A 15,202-nucleotide genomic window follows, 5' to 3' on the forward strand; every position below is an offset into this window, starting at 1 on the left:
AACTGATTATGAAATACGCACTGATTGCCAAATAATTTTTTATTCATGCTCTACATTATACTTAGTTGAGCCGTAAAATGTCTTCAAATTATAATGTAATGTTAAGCTCTGGTCAAACTGCTCCATTAGAAGGCCCAGGGTATCAAAGTACTTGAATCAGTACCCATTCGCTTCTTCCAGCGCACACAATATCGCCTTACAAGTATAGTATTTGCCTCAGTTTGCGTTGTTTTGTGTGTTGGAAATAGCGAATGAGCCGTAAAACCAATTTATGGAGTCTCCATTTCAGGACTTGCGCAGGAAAGCATAAGAGCATTAACAATAAAACACCTGTAAAGTGACTGAGCATGTGTTGGTGGGCTAGTTGGTTAAGCATGATTACAAAGTATTGATCACCGTAAAGTATTGATCACCCCCACTTTTCTCAGCTGTCGGCTAGTTTCGTTAAATATGCATGCTTGTTGCAAGCATTGATATGGACTCCATAGCCGTTTTAAAAGATTACAAAAGAAGGGAATGAAGAGCGATTTCCTCGGTACGCGAGACTGTGATCATAATGAGGCAGCACTAACCTTTGTCCCGTACACAGACTTTGAAATGAAGATTGAGACGCGTTCATGAAATTGGTTTTTATAACTTGAAGTGAGCGTTCACTGCTCTGTGTCTAACCGCCTCAAACGGGCAAACTTAGACTGTTATATGGTAAAGCCCGTCATCAAAAGCAGGTAACCAATGCTCTCACTTCCGTTTGCATTTATTCTATGAAGAAGCGAGGCTATGTTCAGCCTGTGCAATTTGGTGACAGTCTGCCTATATGGCATAGCTTGCTGTTCCTACCTTGATACGTGATTCTTTTCGTTCGTGCGGCGAAAACGCACCAGTGCTGCTGACTTCAGATCTGAAAGTTGGAGATCCATAGCCTCAAAGGCGCTGTAAGTAAAAATGCTTTCAAGAACAGGCGGCAGCTTATCATTGAGCTAACGAAATAGTGGCGTACGGGCCGACCTGTAACTATCAGCTACTACATGTGAAAAGCGTTTTTTTTTTTTTCATTTGGGCTAGAGCTGTTGCCTGATTCATGCCATTAGGTACCCGCAGACTTCATCAGTTTCTGTGAAAAAGGTCACTGAGTACTAATACTGAGTACTTCCCTTTTAAAGCTAAGCTTTGTCTGTCTCAACCCCGCCGTGAGCGTGAAGCGTGGCTGCTGCTGGGTTGGTCTGTATTTCGGAGGATATATTTGTAGATATCTTGCTGTGCCTGAGTCACTCTTAACTGTGCGTAATTTGGGGACATTTATCATCGAAACCATCGAGACCCAGTATTTTATGGGTACTCGCCAGTGATGTGTATATATTCGTTATGCACTCAGAAAGCGCACAATTCTTCCACGCATGCAGCGGACAACGGCCTACACAAACACGTAAGACGAAGCTTCGATTTCTGGGTACGGTGGACGGCGCATGCGATTATTGGTGCCTCGCGTTCGTAGAGTTCTAACTGCGTGGTGGCTTTCGTGTCATTCTGCAGATGTCGTCGCGGCCATCAGGTTCAGGATCCTCGTCTACCAAGACCACTTGGTACCCAATCTCCTTATCATCGAACTCTACTTCCCACTCCTCGTCCTCCTCTAAGGACATCCCAACAAACGATGCCGAACAACCCTCGCAGTCGTTCAACACTGAAGCTACGTCGTGGACGCCCCTCCAGTGGTTGCCCGGAACCCGCTTCAGGTACAACCTGCGGCTGAATGAGCCTGGCGCCAGGCCGCTGCGAAGCAGAGTCCGCTTCGACGGAGGGGACCAACGCGGCCAGCCTACCCTCGCCAAGTTCCAATTGGCCAGAAGCATCGTTGTGTGACGGACACCGCGCGAAACCCGCATGCACCTGGGACACCTGTTCCTGTGCCGTTGACTGGCATAGCGGCTGCAACCTTTATGTGACACATTTTGCTTACATATGGAATTTCGCAGAAAGCTTACGCGAATCTTGCATCACAGCGTTTCCGAATGCAGTGTTCACTGCGAAACTTCGGCATCAAGATAACGGGGTTCATCATGAACGTTGATTCTTTCACCCTAAGCACGTACGTTAAGTTGTCACGTAATTCAATAGTATGTTAGCAGATTGCTTATGCAACCAATAGGCGGCTAGCTGTATAGCACTGTAATGCAACAATATATTGCACTGCTTTGTCTACTCGTCGGCTTGTCGTGGACTAAAGTTGCAGTTTACTTATTGTAAGAAGTGCAAAGAGTAGTGTGAGTATGTGCACGGCATGTCCTTGACAAATCAAGCTATCAACAAGTTCAAGAAAGAGTCCTAAATGGGCATGAATATTTGGCCGAAAAGCAGATCTGGTCGGACGCCGTTAAGAGCAGTGTTCTCACAGCCTTCCGCACGCAGGCGGACGTGCGAAAAGTTGCACGTCCGCCCGTTTCGGTTTGCACAGTTTGGGCGGAAGGCCATGCGGATGGAACTTAAGTCGGCCCTAACAAACAGCTTTGCAGAAGGCGGATAGCTACGATGACGGCAAAGATGTCAGGGCACTAAGCAGCCATTGATCATGTCATTCGGTGCCAAATATTTTCCGCTTAATCCAATAGATAAACTCGTCAAAAGGAATATTGTTCGAGCTATCTCAAAGCATGGTGTTTGGTTGCTAATATCCCTGTTTGTGTAAAAGGATAAAGTCTTTATGAACTTGAAAATCACAAATTCAAACATTTTAATTTTTGGGCCCACATGAACACATAACTGAGTTCACGCGTGATGCAAGACTCGCGCATATCAGAGCTCACATTTCCTGGCAACATTTTCTAGGTACTTTATAACATTATGTCACCCGACGAGTACTCAGCCAACATCATGCACATAAAGTAGGGCATTGCTTTTTGCTAATAATTTCTGTCATTGACTGTATTTGGAAGGCGCAATTATTCCCATCTTGAAGTGCATATAAACCAGCTATCTCTCAACGTGAGCACGGGAAAAGAAGTTCATCCAAAAATTATTGTTTCGTAAAGCCTTATTTTGTAGACCTTTAGGTAGCCGTTCGATTCACTTGCATCATTTACTACCGTTAGGTTACCGTTACACTATTCAATGCTTCTCTAGGAAGCAGAACATTAAGTCAAGAATTGCGGCTGTAGACTCCGGTTTGTTACATACACCTTATGTTCCTAATTTCACTGTCCCTGCACCCGTTGTATAAACAGCCTGTAACACATTACAAACAGGAAACCAACAGAGTCATTACAACGATGCTCACTGTGTGGTATATCGGTGCAAATGACCACAAAAACACCTTGGTGGTTTATTTGTCCATTTGTTTTTACACGTCATGATACCCTTCTACCTACAAGGTTGAACATCAACATTTTGTGCAAAATTTTGAACAATGTGCAATCTTCGTATGAGCGCAACGTTCTGGTCATCATAACAGCTTTCGGACTTGGCATAATATCTTAGGAGCCCTACATGTTTTCTGTGCATTTTCTGTGCATATAGGAAATAACAAGCACCCCTATGTATGATGAATCGTTCACATACAAATGTTTGAATGTTCATGTAACTGGCCTGAAACATATTTCTTCTGAATCAAAGAGTGAATCTGTATAGCGCATGGTAAGTTCCATAGTCAGCGGAAAATTCAGTGCTTACGCAACTAAGAAACCTTGAATACCTTAATTTTAATAAGGACAGTGGCGCATGGAGGCGCTAAAGGTTACAATAACAAATTTATTCACAATAACCGAAACGAAATTTTGTATGCTATCGTCACATGGCTAGTTGATTTGGTCGCAGCATCGTCTTAATTTTTGCGGCACTGCCGGGTCAGCCTTGCTGAATTTCACTTAAATTTCCTCCCGGTAAATTCTACAATAAAATGTTTGGCTGAAAACTTCCTGAGTGCTCGCGTTTTAGGATTTAAAAAGATTTTTGAACGGGCAAAGTGAGCCTAAATACCACAAAACATAATCGAAACACACTGAGATGCGCGTGCACTGTGCCATTGCTGTGTTACAATGCAGAAACTTCCTTTCGTCAAATCAAGCAATAGAACCCGTCCTACTCCGATGTGCGTGATGTTGGCTCAGAGTCTGCAGTACCTTTTCTTTTGAGGGATGGTGAGCAAACCCAAAAATGCCTACTTTGCGTGACAAAGAAAACTGGTAATGTGGCCAGCGTGTGCAAGAACAGTAACCTCGATGCATGTTCAGGGTGTGGGACCAGGTAGCTTAAGCAAGCGTTACTCTTCACTACGTTCCTAAAATATAATTAGTCGATACCGGCTTATATCAAATGAAATCAAGCTGTTTTATTTATTTCGATCATGGCTTTGCAGTCGGCGTGCTCTGGACTACAACTTTCGCGTGAGTATTGTCTTTCTCAGATCTTTGCTGACACAATGGTGGTGCATGTTCTGACAAGGTTCTTTTTAATTCACTGCCAGCATACTAGGAAAGACAATTCCAAAGAAACTGACCAGTGTACCGAGGTCCAACAAGAATTTTCCTTTCCTCACTTTCCGTCGTAATTATATACCAATCAATAACAATAAAAAGAAGAAAGAACTCATTCTTTTTTTTTTCTGGCAATGAGAACCAGCACCGGCGAACAGATAACATTAAAGGGTGTGCGTGCGGGCTGAGGAGCGGGGCGACTGATCATTTGTGTGCCAGAAACGCACAAATGTCCTCCGTGCGTGAGGAGCACTATGTAATAGGTCAAGCGGCAGGAACATCTGGTAGGCTAAGACAGCTTGGTTGCCCCCTATGCCGATAGCTATTGGCAAAGAGGAAATCAAAACAAAGATGTTTTCTCTACCTCTTTCCTGCGGTATTCTTCAGGGCCAAATTCAGCGGGTTCCAGATAAGCTTCACACTGAATTCTTGCCCCTCATAACGCATAGGCTGCTGTATACAGGCGAACTTCTGCCACACATTTTTTTTTTCATCCAAGGCTTAATCGTAAAATGACATTTTCTTGAGTTCTAGCCTACCTTCTGTCTTTGGCCTACCTACGTAAGCATTATACGCACGAAAGTGCGATGAAATGTTTTAGAGGATCTATTTGTTTTCCTTTTGTCACTTTTGTCAGGCATAAGAATGGCTTAGTTATTAAACAGGAAAGTAAATTTGAAATGAATTTGAATAAACACGCCACAACTCAAACCCACAGTTCCTCGAAGCCACTCTACGAGCGCGCTCGATTTCCGTTCACCTCCGAGGCAGCACTAGTCAGGGCTCAGTACTTACTTTAATTAAATCATGTTTTCGTCGCTTATTTTCTTCGTCATCAGTGAGCATGGCCACTTTGTTGAAATGTAAATACTTACATAACATGACTCCACTTCTCTGACTGATGTGTGGCAAATCAGTAACGTTAAATATGACGTAACCTTACCGTGAGGTTCGTCTCTATAGGTATGGTGTGCTAGTCAATTTCTGGTTTTATTGTTTGCCCTTGCACTTCCGTGTGTTTTCAGGGCGCAGCCATCAACTCTGATGTATTTGTGATGTGTAGCTCCTAAGTTCTCATTTGTTCATTAAGCTCATATTGAAAAATAAAGTTCATCCGTTTTGTGTCCCTTGTATGTACGATGTGTTGGGCGCGTACGTCATACGTTTTGCGCTTTCGTGTGTGGCGTGTCTGTGCATGCACAATTTTGTGTTCTTTGTGGTTATCCGGTTTTGTGCTCATACGCTAAATACGTCTATCAAATGTGCCCTTAGCGCAGGACGCCTAACATTACTTCAAAGTCCCCTGTTCATTAAGTGTTCTTCACAACAGAGTTTTATGCACACGTTTGAGGAAGTACATGAGCTTGAATAATATCCGCCTGCAACTTTTATAAAAACCGTGTTTTATTTTCTGCTTGAGCCTTTTGCAGCAGCATCTTTTTGTACAGGATGGCCCTTGCATGTCTTTTGTTCTGTCGGCATCAAAAAGTACGTACTGTAGGTCTGCTTCTTCAAGTGGTCCATGATCAAGTTTTGCATCGTTGTATTTAACGTCGGTGCCCTTGAGAGAACCCAAATATTTTCTGAAAGGGAAGAATCCAAACATAAAGATATGCGACTGAAGTGAAACAGCGTTTGTCTCAGGTTTCTCAGATTAGACATTGCATCCCTTTTGCTCAATGCTCTATCAATGCTGCTCCATCGTGGACAGGGTAAATATTGACATGAATCAAAATCAGAAGCGATTGGCAATTAGCGATCGCTTGCAGATCAAGGCAGACGCTGCTGTCTTCGTTCATTCATGTAGTTAAGCAATAATCCGCACACCATCATCACACCATACTACTTCGCTTTAGTGAGATTATTTCTGTCAGAAACGTGCGTTATGAGGTACTAGCAACTTTCAAGGACAGTGCTAAATTTTGTTACAATGTCATGCGTTGTAGCACACTTTACCTTCAGAAGTCACTGAACGGTGGCCAGCCAGCATGAAGTGAAGCTTCTTTCACTGATCAGGTGCAAACTCACTAGATTAATAATAGCAACAGCAGGCCACTTCAGCGTCATTAGAACATCTTCAACGGATCAGTTTTCTCATCGTTAGGGCGACAAACACTGTAAACCTTAAATAGTCAAGAGAGCGCCTAATTGTCCATGCTATCATGCCTATATGATTGACCATTTCTTACTGAAGGGTATTGTGTGACTTATATATCAAATTAGCGGCGATTATATCTTCAAAAGTCAAAATGAGACATGCTAACCGCGTGATGTGAGAGCCACGACTGTAACGGTTGGTGTGATGTAACGTAATGTAGTGTCAGAGGTCATTTAAGATTACAATTTTTCATGCGATTTTTTCATGCGATTTTTTCATGCGATTTTTTCATGGGAGTTCGCAAAAAGCATGGGCACGGTAAGGGTACCTCTGCGAACAATGCCGCTGATGATGTTGTTCTCGCATGCCCACAGTACGGCGTAACTGTCGTAGTCTGTGTCCAAGACTATCATGGGAGAAGCATACTGGAAGGAGGCTGCGCGAGAAATCAGAAGTGATTATTTTACTTCGCTTCCTCTTGAATCATGAACACATCTTTCATACCAGCCATTGCTTTGTTCTGCTGTAGCCTTATGGAAAACTTATGACAACAAATCATAGCATAAGATGGAAACCTCGAAGTGGCACTTTAATAAGTAGCAGTAAAGGTCTTTTTTAATCAGATAACTTTCGGGAGGGGGGAGGGGGGGAGGAGTGCTGGCGGATATCCACAACTGTGCATTAACATTCTGTAAAAAGATCCACAGCAGGCTCAAAACATTGTTTGATTACCCCATTAGACTTAGGTTTCGAACTTATTCCTGCCGATACACGACCCGTGTGTATGCACAAGAGGCCAAATGCATTCGGTCACATTTTCGCGAAAGCTCTCCTTTCCTGGTATGCTCACCTCCTTTCAGCCTTATTCCGTACGGACTGTTGGCGTCTCTCGTAAGTATTTCTCCATCAATGGACAGGCTGTCCCCTCTATGCACACGAAAAGAGGATAAAGAGTCAGTTCGATTGAGCGATATGTTGAGGCACCGAGCTTTGGCCGCAATACGTCTTGCAAAAAATTTAGATCATTGGGGGAATTTCGTCATGACAACCATTATAGACACCGAACCGCTTCGAATGTAAAGAGACGCTTGAAGTCGTGCGCATGCACACTGTTCCCGCTTGCTTGCCAGGCAACTCCCAACATACATGTAGCATTTCGTTTTATTGCGACTATTGGGTGTTTTCAGGCAGATTAGGAAAAGACCACGAAAGTTCCTTTTAAAAGTTGGTCAAGCATAACTTCTCAATATTTCGGAAAATCTTTCATTAGCGCCTACGCTATCCATTACAAGCTAGTATTGCTGGTAAGTTGTATTTCATAAAATCGCACAAGTCTCAGTTGAAAAAAAGAGGTGAAATTTTATGCGTGATATTGAAGAGAAAGAGAACAGCACAAGAGAAAAGGAAAAATTAATGTAACTCATCAATATTTATTTATTTATTTATTTATTTATTTATTTATTCATTCATTCATTCATTCATTCATTCATTCATTCATTCATTCATTCATTCACTTATTGCGTGCCACCCCTACCGCTTCTCTTGGTGTTCTTTCCTTCGGTTTTAGCAGAATTTGACGTGAAAGTAGATTTTTAAAACGACATTAATACATTGCAAAATATTTTCTTGTGACATTTTTCGAGAGTATTATAGGTAGATCCACTGAAAACATGCTGAAGAACGTTTTTTATCTTTTCTTACCTGTCACCGCTGGTAAACACTGCGGCAACACTGTAACAAAAAAAGAAACACGGGCCACATGTATCAGACTCTCCCCTCGGCTAAATTACTTTCTCTGCTCTGTCAAATAAAGGACATAATAAATTTAAATAACTCACGGTGTCCTCTCGCCGAGCACTTTGAGACCCACGCTGTTTTCTTCGCCTTTGTCCAAGCAATGGAATCTCACACATTTAACCATGTATTCGATGATGAACGGCGTCCTGAGAACTTCGAACCATGTGCCCATAAACTGCAGCAACGTAACCCTCCGTTTAATAAACAGCGAGTAAAGGCACCTATGCATGTTGAACTCATTTGAAATGAAGTGCTACCGAACACTGAGACACTGAAAAAATGACACGACTCATTTAAGTTGTGCTAAGCTCTTAAAACGGACCCACTCACTATAAAATGCAGGATGGTCTCACAGTTACTGCCCAAGAGTCAACTACCTTATGCGCCATACCTGCAACAACCGGAATATCCAACGTAATACTGTGAATCATTTGCGGCATTTAGCCTTGTCTAAAATACTGAACTTACAAATAGTCATTGTGCTTACCTGATATGTGAACGAGATGCCCGAAGTGGCAGTACCAAAGAAATTTTGTTTATCTTAAGTGATTTATAGATTCTATCTCACAATTTCTACCTTATTGATTTATCTACAATGAGGTTAGCCGTGCAGCAGTTACTAGATGCTGTACGTTGAAGCAAGCCAACTCATTTTCTCGAATGCTAATCGAAATAAACGATTGAAATATGATTGCTAATGTATGGCAGTTGCGATTTCAATTTCCTTTGTCAACTGTCTTAACTTATTTTCGTTGGCGAATGAAATCATCTGTCATTCGTTGGTTCAAAACGCACACAACATCGCCAATTAAAGCTGCTCTGCCAATACATTCGGTTCATCCAATACCTCGGAACCATATCGACTGCATTCGCCATGCAAAGTAAAAGTGCAATCCGTTCCCTACCCTGTGAAGGTCAAAGTCGTCCTTCTCCTTTAGCGTCGGGCAAAGTCCCGGCATGACCATGGCACGGACAGCCGTCGCTTCCAGGAGCACCGCCAGCCAGAACACGGCTCCGCCACGAGGTCGCGCCATTGAGAAACAGCGCCCACGCTCTCGGTATGGGGACACTCGACGATTCTGGATGCCGGCGCAGCCGCGTGTGTGGTTCACCGAGGCAGATGCAAGAACCGCGTAACGCAAGGCCACGTCTGTGGGGCTCAACCGTCGCGGATCAACTCTCGCATCCGTGCTAGGCGCGCTGGTCGCAGCGCTCCGCTGGACGCGGTTATCGGGCGCGTCCCGATGCTCCCGGGCTCGCGCATTGTGCACGCGCGCTTCGTCCCGGTGCGCAGGCAACAGTCCGTGCGCTTCCATTTTTCATGAGATCACGTAGAGGACGACGGCACCTGGCGAGGCGCCGGGCCTTCCTCGGGAATGACGCGTTTCACCTCCGCGCCAACGCTATCGGGCACGCCGCGTCGCTGGAGAGGAACGTGTCCACCGAATGAGCTTCAATTTCGGTAAGCCATTCTCGGCCGCAGGGAACGCCTGCCTTTGGTTTCCAGCCCACCTCCAAATATTCCGCAAGAACGGGCGGCGATGCGCGATAAGAAACGCTTTGAGAGCCGCAGGAATCTCGAGTCGCCGTATGTGTAGGGGCACTTAATACGAGGCGGCCGGCGGTGGTAAATTTCCAGCATCGTTTTCGTCGAAGGAAAGGAGGTGCGTTGGCCGGGTTGCTTAGCTGACCGAATTGTTTTTTTTTTTTTTCGGGTCTCGCTGCCAATCTGCCTGTTTGCTTTTCTGCGGTAAGTTATTTCTCATCTCTTACGGACCTTCAGCGTGCATGGATTCCGTCTGAGCTCTGCTTGTTCTCGTTCTGACGACGAGCCCTTGCAGGCCCGCTCTCATTCATGAGAAAGGGGTTAGCAAAGAGAGGGAGAAATAAGCAGTGAGCGAATTCACAAAGCTTTCTGTTCGTAAGTGCGCCTTCTCATTGGCCAGACGCGTTCGCTAATAATAATCTAGCATCCAAATTGAGCGAAAGTTTCTGTGACGAACAATCTTAAAGAGCTTATTGCAAATCGGGCCCAAACTCGTGACACAGACTCTAATAATATTTGGGGCTTTACGTGCCAAAACCACTTTCTGATTATGAAGCACGCCGTAGTGGAGGACTCCGGAAATTTTGACCACCTGGGGTTCTTTAACGTGCACCTAAATCTAAGCACACGGGTGTTTTCGCATTTCGCCCCCATCGAAATGCGGCCGCCGTGGCCGGGATTCGACCCCGCGACCTCGTGCTCAGCAGCCCAACACCATAGCCGCTGAGCAACCACGGCGGGTCTGACACAGGCTCTCTCATGTCGGGCCTGGTCGTCAGGTGAGTGATAACAACTTCCCATAAGTGCAAGAGTTACCACATTTAAGGAAATTTTTAATGACATGTTCATTTTGATTTGTTTACTGCCCGGGTTAACGCGTTAAATTCGTGTCACAAAGGTGAACATAACGCGAGGTGTATTCTATCCGAAAACTGTGAAAAAGGAAAGAAATCGCCCTATATTCGCGCAAATGCAGTGTATGACTAATCCTCCACTTCTTCCGGTACGTTGTGCATTTTAAAACAGAAAATCATTTTATTCTCGTAAGGTTGCAAACGAGCGTCCTAACGTACATCATCAGGTGTACCAGGCACTCCCTTTCTTGTATCCGCAGCGACACTGCGATAATAATTTGTCATTAAAGGGTTCAAAAGGCCTGCCTATAGTTGATGTTGCTTATCGAAGAAAATTTTCGTTGAGCTTTTTAGCGTATTCACAAGAATGTTGAGCAGCATTTATAGCATTGTAAATTGTACTTGAACAACATCGTTGAAGAAACAAGGCAACACCAGCAGCGACTAAGCAGCGCGATATGAAAGTACGAACGTCACGACGTTTCGGTAACGTTTCATCATGTCATCACGTTTGTACAAGTGATAACTTATGACGTCGGCAAAAAAAAAAAATTCACGTAGCTCAGTGACTATTTCGCCATGTTCATTTCGATAACAAATGTACGCTGAGCATCATTGCAAAAAGTGCACATGATAGCCGTTCGAGTGTGTTTCTCGAGTTTTCAATACGACACCCAAGGACGTACGCCACATTTCTTCGCTACATTTAAATGCGTTAGTATTTAACTGCCTACCCAACGAGGAAACCTGTCTATCCGTCACGTAAGACGATCGCTGCCAGGATAGCCCCCGCAGCAGCGAGCGAATAGACATTCATGCTGCCTCTCGCTTCAACGCGAACTAAGCGGCGAGAGCACAGTGCACAAGGCGCTATCAGCCCTCGGCGAACTCTATCCCCATCGCAAATCGCATTCAAGATAGCGCCTGCGTGGCCGCGCTATAGGAAACCGCCACGGAAGTACGGTTGACAATGATTCGCATCGATGGGAGGCAGCGTCATCGTTTGCAACCCACAACATAACAAAGGCAAACCATAGTGCTCGCGAAAAGAAAGATCGAGACCAACACTGACCGCGGAGCTCTCGTTAACACGGAACACGTTGTAGCCCAACCAGACGACATTCGCTGTGTGCCGGAAGTCTTGAGTGTAGTGATAATCGTCCTTGTGGATTCTGTTTATGTTACTTTCTTTTTATAGAAACAAATTAACAAAAATTTTAACTATTACGAACATTTCTTCGCCTTAACGTTGGCAAAAATTATTCATGGCGCACCTTGTGTAGCCACTCGGATAGCTCACCCTACTGGCGTCATATGCACTCTAAAAAAAGCTTACGCCTATTAGGGTGCATATCTGCCTCACAACGATAATCGTCATCTGCCTTGCTTGCGTTTCCTTTCTTGAAAACGCCGCGCCAGTTACTTTCCTGTCGGTAATGCTATGCCATGCTGATAACGTGCATGCCGTTCGCAGCGTTAAAGAAAAGAAATGCGGACAAGACAGATGACGTTTATTGTTGTGTGGCAAGATACGACTCAAAGGGTGTAAACTTTTCTTAGAGTGTGGTCACCTCGTGAAAGCCGGCTGAAAACTCAGCCGTGTGGCGTGCTGCGATCGGTAGCGATGTACATTTTTAAGGCCTTATAAGAAATTACACACTTTACACGAGCACATAAGTGCGTCAATTAATGATCAGAAGGACCTACCGCGATGACTCCGTAAGTTTACAAAACCGTCAAAATTGTTTCAGGGCCCCTTTAAATGCGTAAGCGTTTCTGTGCCTACCGAACGAGTAACTTGTCCGTTACATAGGTCAATGAATGGCTCATACCCTCTTAAGCAATGGCTCATGCACCCGTAAGCAAGGAAAAAAAATCGGATCAAATCCCGACGGGGGCGCCAAAGGTTTCTAAAATTTCACAGTAAACAAGATGGCTATAACAAATAACAATACCGTTAAAATTTGGCAGTGGAATTGCGCTAGCTTCCAGAGGCGCAAGGCTCCGTTCGGTCAGCTCGTCAGATCGGTGACAGACAAGCCATAAGTCATTTTACTGCAGGAGACGTTTGCGGAGAAGGAGATTACTCTGTCGGGGTATCGTGCAGTAGCGTACAAAGGCGAAACGGGGAGAGGCATCGCCGCCTTAGTTAAAAAGAGCGTCTCTTTTGTGGAGCACACCGTTCCAAAATATCGTAGCGGACTAGAAGCACAACTGATCGAGCTCGTGCCCAGTAGATCGAGCAACGCGAATGTCTTTATTCTTAACGTCTACAGTTCGCCTGCAGATAAGAGGGACTTTAATGCACTATTCCATTCCGCAATCAGGGCAGCCAGAGACGCGCCCCTCTTAATTGCGGGGGACTTCAACGCTCCGAACACGGAATGGGGATACGGGTTTAACAGCAAGAAGGGCACTAACTTAGCCGAATGGGCAGCCTATTTTAACCTCACGCTTGTTACAGATCCTAGGTTTCCCACTAGAAGGGGTACTTCGGTCAGTCGAGACACAACGCCAGACCTCACATTCTTCCGAAATATCGAGGGCACGTGGGATAATCTCCAAGAGGACTTGGGTAGTGACCACTACGTTCTCCATATCGCGGTGCAGGTCAAACCCAAACCTCCGGTCAAATACGAATACGTCGATTGGGATCTTTTCCGGAAAATTCGAGCCGAAACGGCCCCCTCAAGCGAATCCTACAAAGAACTAATTACCATTCTTAAACAGACCGCCAAAAACGCGACCAAAGAAATTAGCACAGAACTTGAAGTCCCCAAAATGGATTCGCAGTTAGTGCATCTCCTGGAGGCTAAACACGCTCTTAGAGAGAGGTGGAAAATACAGAAATTAAATCGCCGACTGCGAGCAAAACTAACGTCACTAAACAAGGAAATAGAGTGCTATTCCAAGCAACTGGCCCTGCAACAGTGGGACGAAACGTGCAACGAAACGGACGGTCGCATGAGAAGAGGTAGTAAGTGGAATCTGCTTAAAAGCCTCCTAAACGACAAACAGTACCGGAATGCGCTAAATCTCGCCGTCGATAGGCTCATACATAAGCAGGTCACCTCGGGCCTCACAAACGATGTAATTGTCAACGACCTGGCGCGAACTTACCTACCCGTCAGGGAAGGAGATTCGCAAGGCATAAGCGCGAGACCGGTTTACACGGGGCTAGACAGGCCAGAATTAGACGAACCTTTTATGATTTCAGAAATCAGAAACGTACTCTTCAACCTAAATAGAAGATCGGCGCCGGTGTCAGATTGGGTCACCAACAAGCTCCTCCGGAACCTGGACGACAAGGCCATCGAAATCCTAACGGCAGAGATAAACGAGGTGTGGAGCTCTGGGCAGGTCCCGTCGGAGTGGCGCACCGCCAAGGTGGTGCTCATCCCCAAACCGGGGAAACCTCCGCACATAAATAACCTGCGTCCCATCTCTCTAACATCATGCATTTGCAAAGTGGCAGAACATGCAGTACACAATTGAATCGTCGAACACGTAGAAAACCACGAACTATTTAGGCATAATCTAATAGGTTTTAGAAAGGGACTCTCCACACAGGACGCAATGCTCCTCCTGAAAGGATCTATATTCGATAACGAGACGCGGGACGTACGAGGTATCATTGCACTCGACCTCGCTAAGGCCTTTGATAAGGTGGCTCACGAACACATCTTGACCGAAATTTCCAATCTCAACCTAGGGCGGAAATTCTTTAATTTCACTCTCTCGTTCCTATCGGAAAGGAAAGCGTTCCTTCGACTGGGTATGACCTCGAGCGGTTCTTACGAACTGGGCAACTGCGGAATCCGTCAGGGCTCGGTCCTATCCCCGCTGCTATTTAATATCGCCATGCATAAACTCTCCGAAAGGCTGGCCGCACTTTCAAAAATAGGCCGCGCAATCTATGCAGACGATATCACAATCTGGTCCCCGGGGGGATCTCTAGCCGATCTAGAGCAATCTCTCCAGGCGGCCATAGATGTAACGGAAGAATTTCTTACATGCACGGGTCTCAAGCTGTCACCAACCAATTCCGAACTCCTCCTGTACAGACAGTCGAGGCAGGGCGTTAGGAACCTCGAGCCTCTGGAAACGCTGCCAGTCGAAATTACAACACGAGAAGGGCACCCCATTCCGAGGGTGAACTCCATCAAAATTTTAGGACTTCTAATCAACGCCAAAGGCTGTAATGCAGAAGCTCTAAACAAGCTGGGTGCCCAGGCGAAAAACATATTAAGACTCATAACTAGAATCGCAAGCGAAAGAGGGGGACTCAAGGAGGACAACCTACTTAGGGTCTTCCAAGCTTTCTTCGTCAGTCACATTACTTACACAGCACCGTATACCTCAATTGGAGCAAAAGTGAAAAGAACAAACTCGACACGCTCATCAGGTCCGGCATCAAAAGAATACTCGGTATTCCACAATC

The 15,202-nt window shown here is 45.2% G+C and overlaps 2 protein-coding genes across 5 annotated transcripts in view; one reads left to right on the forward strand and one right to left on the reverse strand.

Moving 5' to 3' along the window:
• Positions 1 to 5,592, forward strand: part of LOC142572637 (uncharacterized) — a 120,151-nt gene extending 114,559 nt beyond the window's left edge. For 2 of the 3 annotated variants that reach the window (XM_075681890.1, XM_075681891.1), the window contains one exon: positions 1,531 to 5,592. In XM_075681890.1, the coding sequence (XP_075538005.1) occupies positions 1,531 to 1,860 (330 nt within the window). In that variant the 3' untranslated portion in view covers positions 1,861 to 5,592. The remainder of the gene's footprint in view (positions 1 to 1,530) is intronic. The other variant, XM_075681892.1, reaches the window with a different exon arrangement.
• A 257-nt stretch (positions 5,593 to 5,849) lies between these two features.
• LOC142572639 (lopap-like) overlaps positions 5,850 to 15,202 on the reverse strand; it is a 45,168-nt gene continuing 35,815 nt past the window's right edge. The window contains exons 2-7 of one of the 2 annotated variants that reach the window (XM_075681894.1): positions 9,267 to 9,440; positions 8,403 to 8,536; positions 8,266 to 8,295; positions 7,415 to 7,491; positions 6,893 to 7,000; positions 5,850 to 6,049 (exon numbers count right to left, since the gene is read on the reverse strand). In XM_075681894.1, the coding sequence (XP_075538009.1) occupies positions 5,871 to 6,049; positions 6,893 to 7,000; positions 7,415 to 7,491; positions 8,266 to 8,295; positions 8,403 to 8,536; positions 9,267 to 9,395 (657 nt within the window). In that variant the 5' untranslated portion in view covers positions 9,396 to 9,440 and the 3' untranslated portion in view covers positions 5,850 to 5,870. Of the gene's footprint in view, positions 6,050 to 6,892; positions 7,001 to 7,414; positions 7,492 to 8,265; positions 8,296 to 8,402; positions 8,537 to 9,266; positions 10,003 to 15,202 lie in introns of those variants that run through there. The other variant, XM_075681893.1, reaches the window with a different exon arrangement.

This window comes from Dermacentor variabilis, chromosome 2, assembly GCF_050947875.1.
Source record: "Dermacentor variabilis isolate Ectoservices chromosome 2, ASM5094787v1, whole genome shotgun sequence".
NCBI lineage: Eukaryota > Metazoa > Arthropoda > Arachnida > Ixodida > Ixodidae > Dermacentor > Dermacentor variabilis.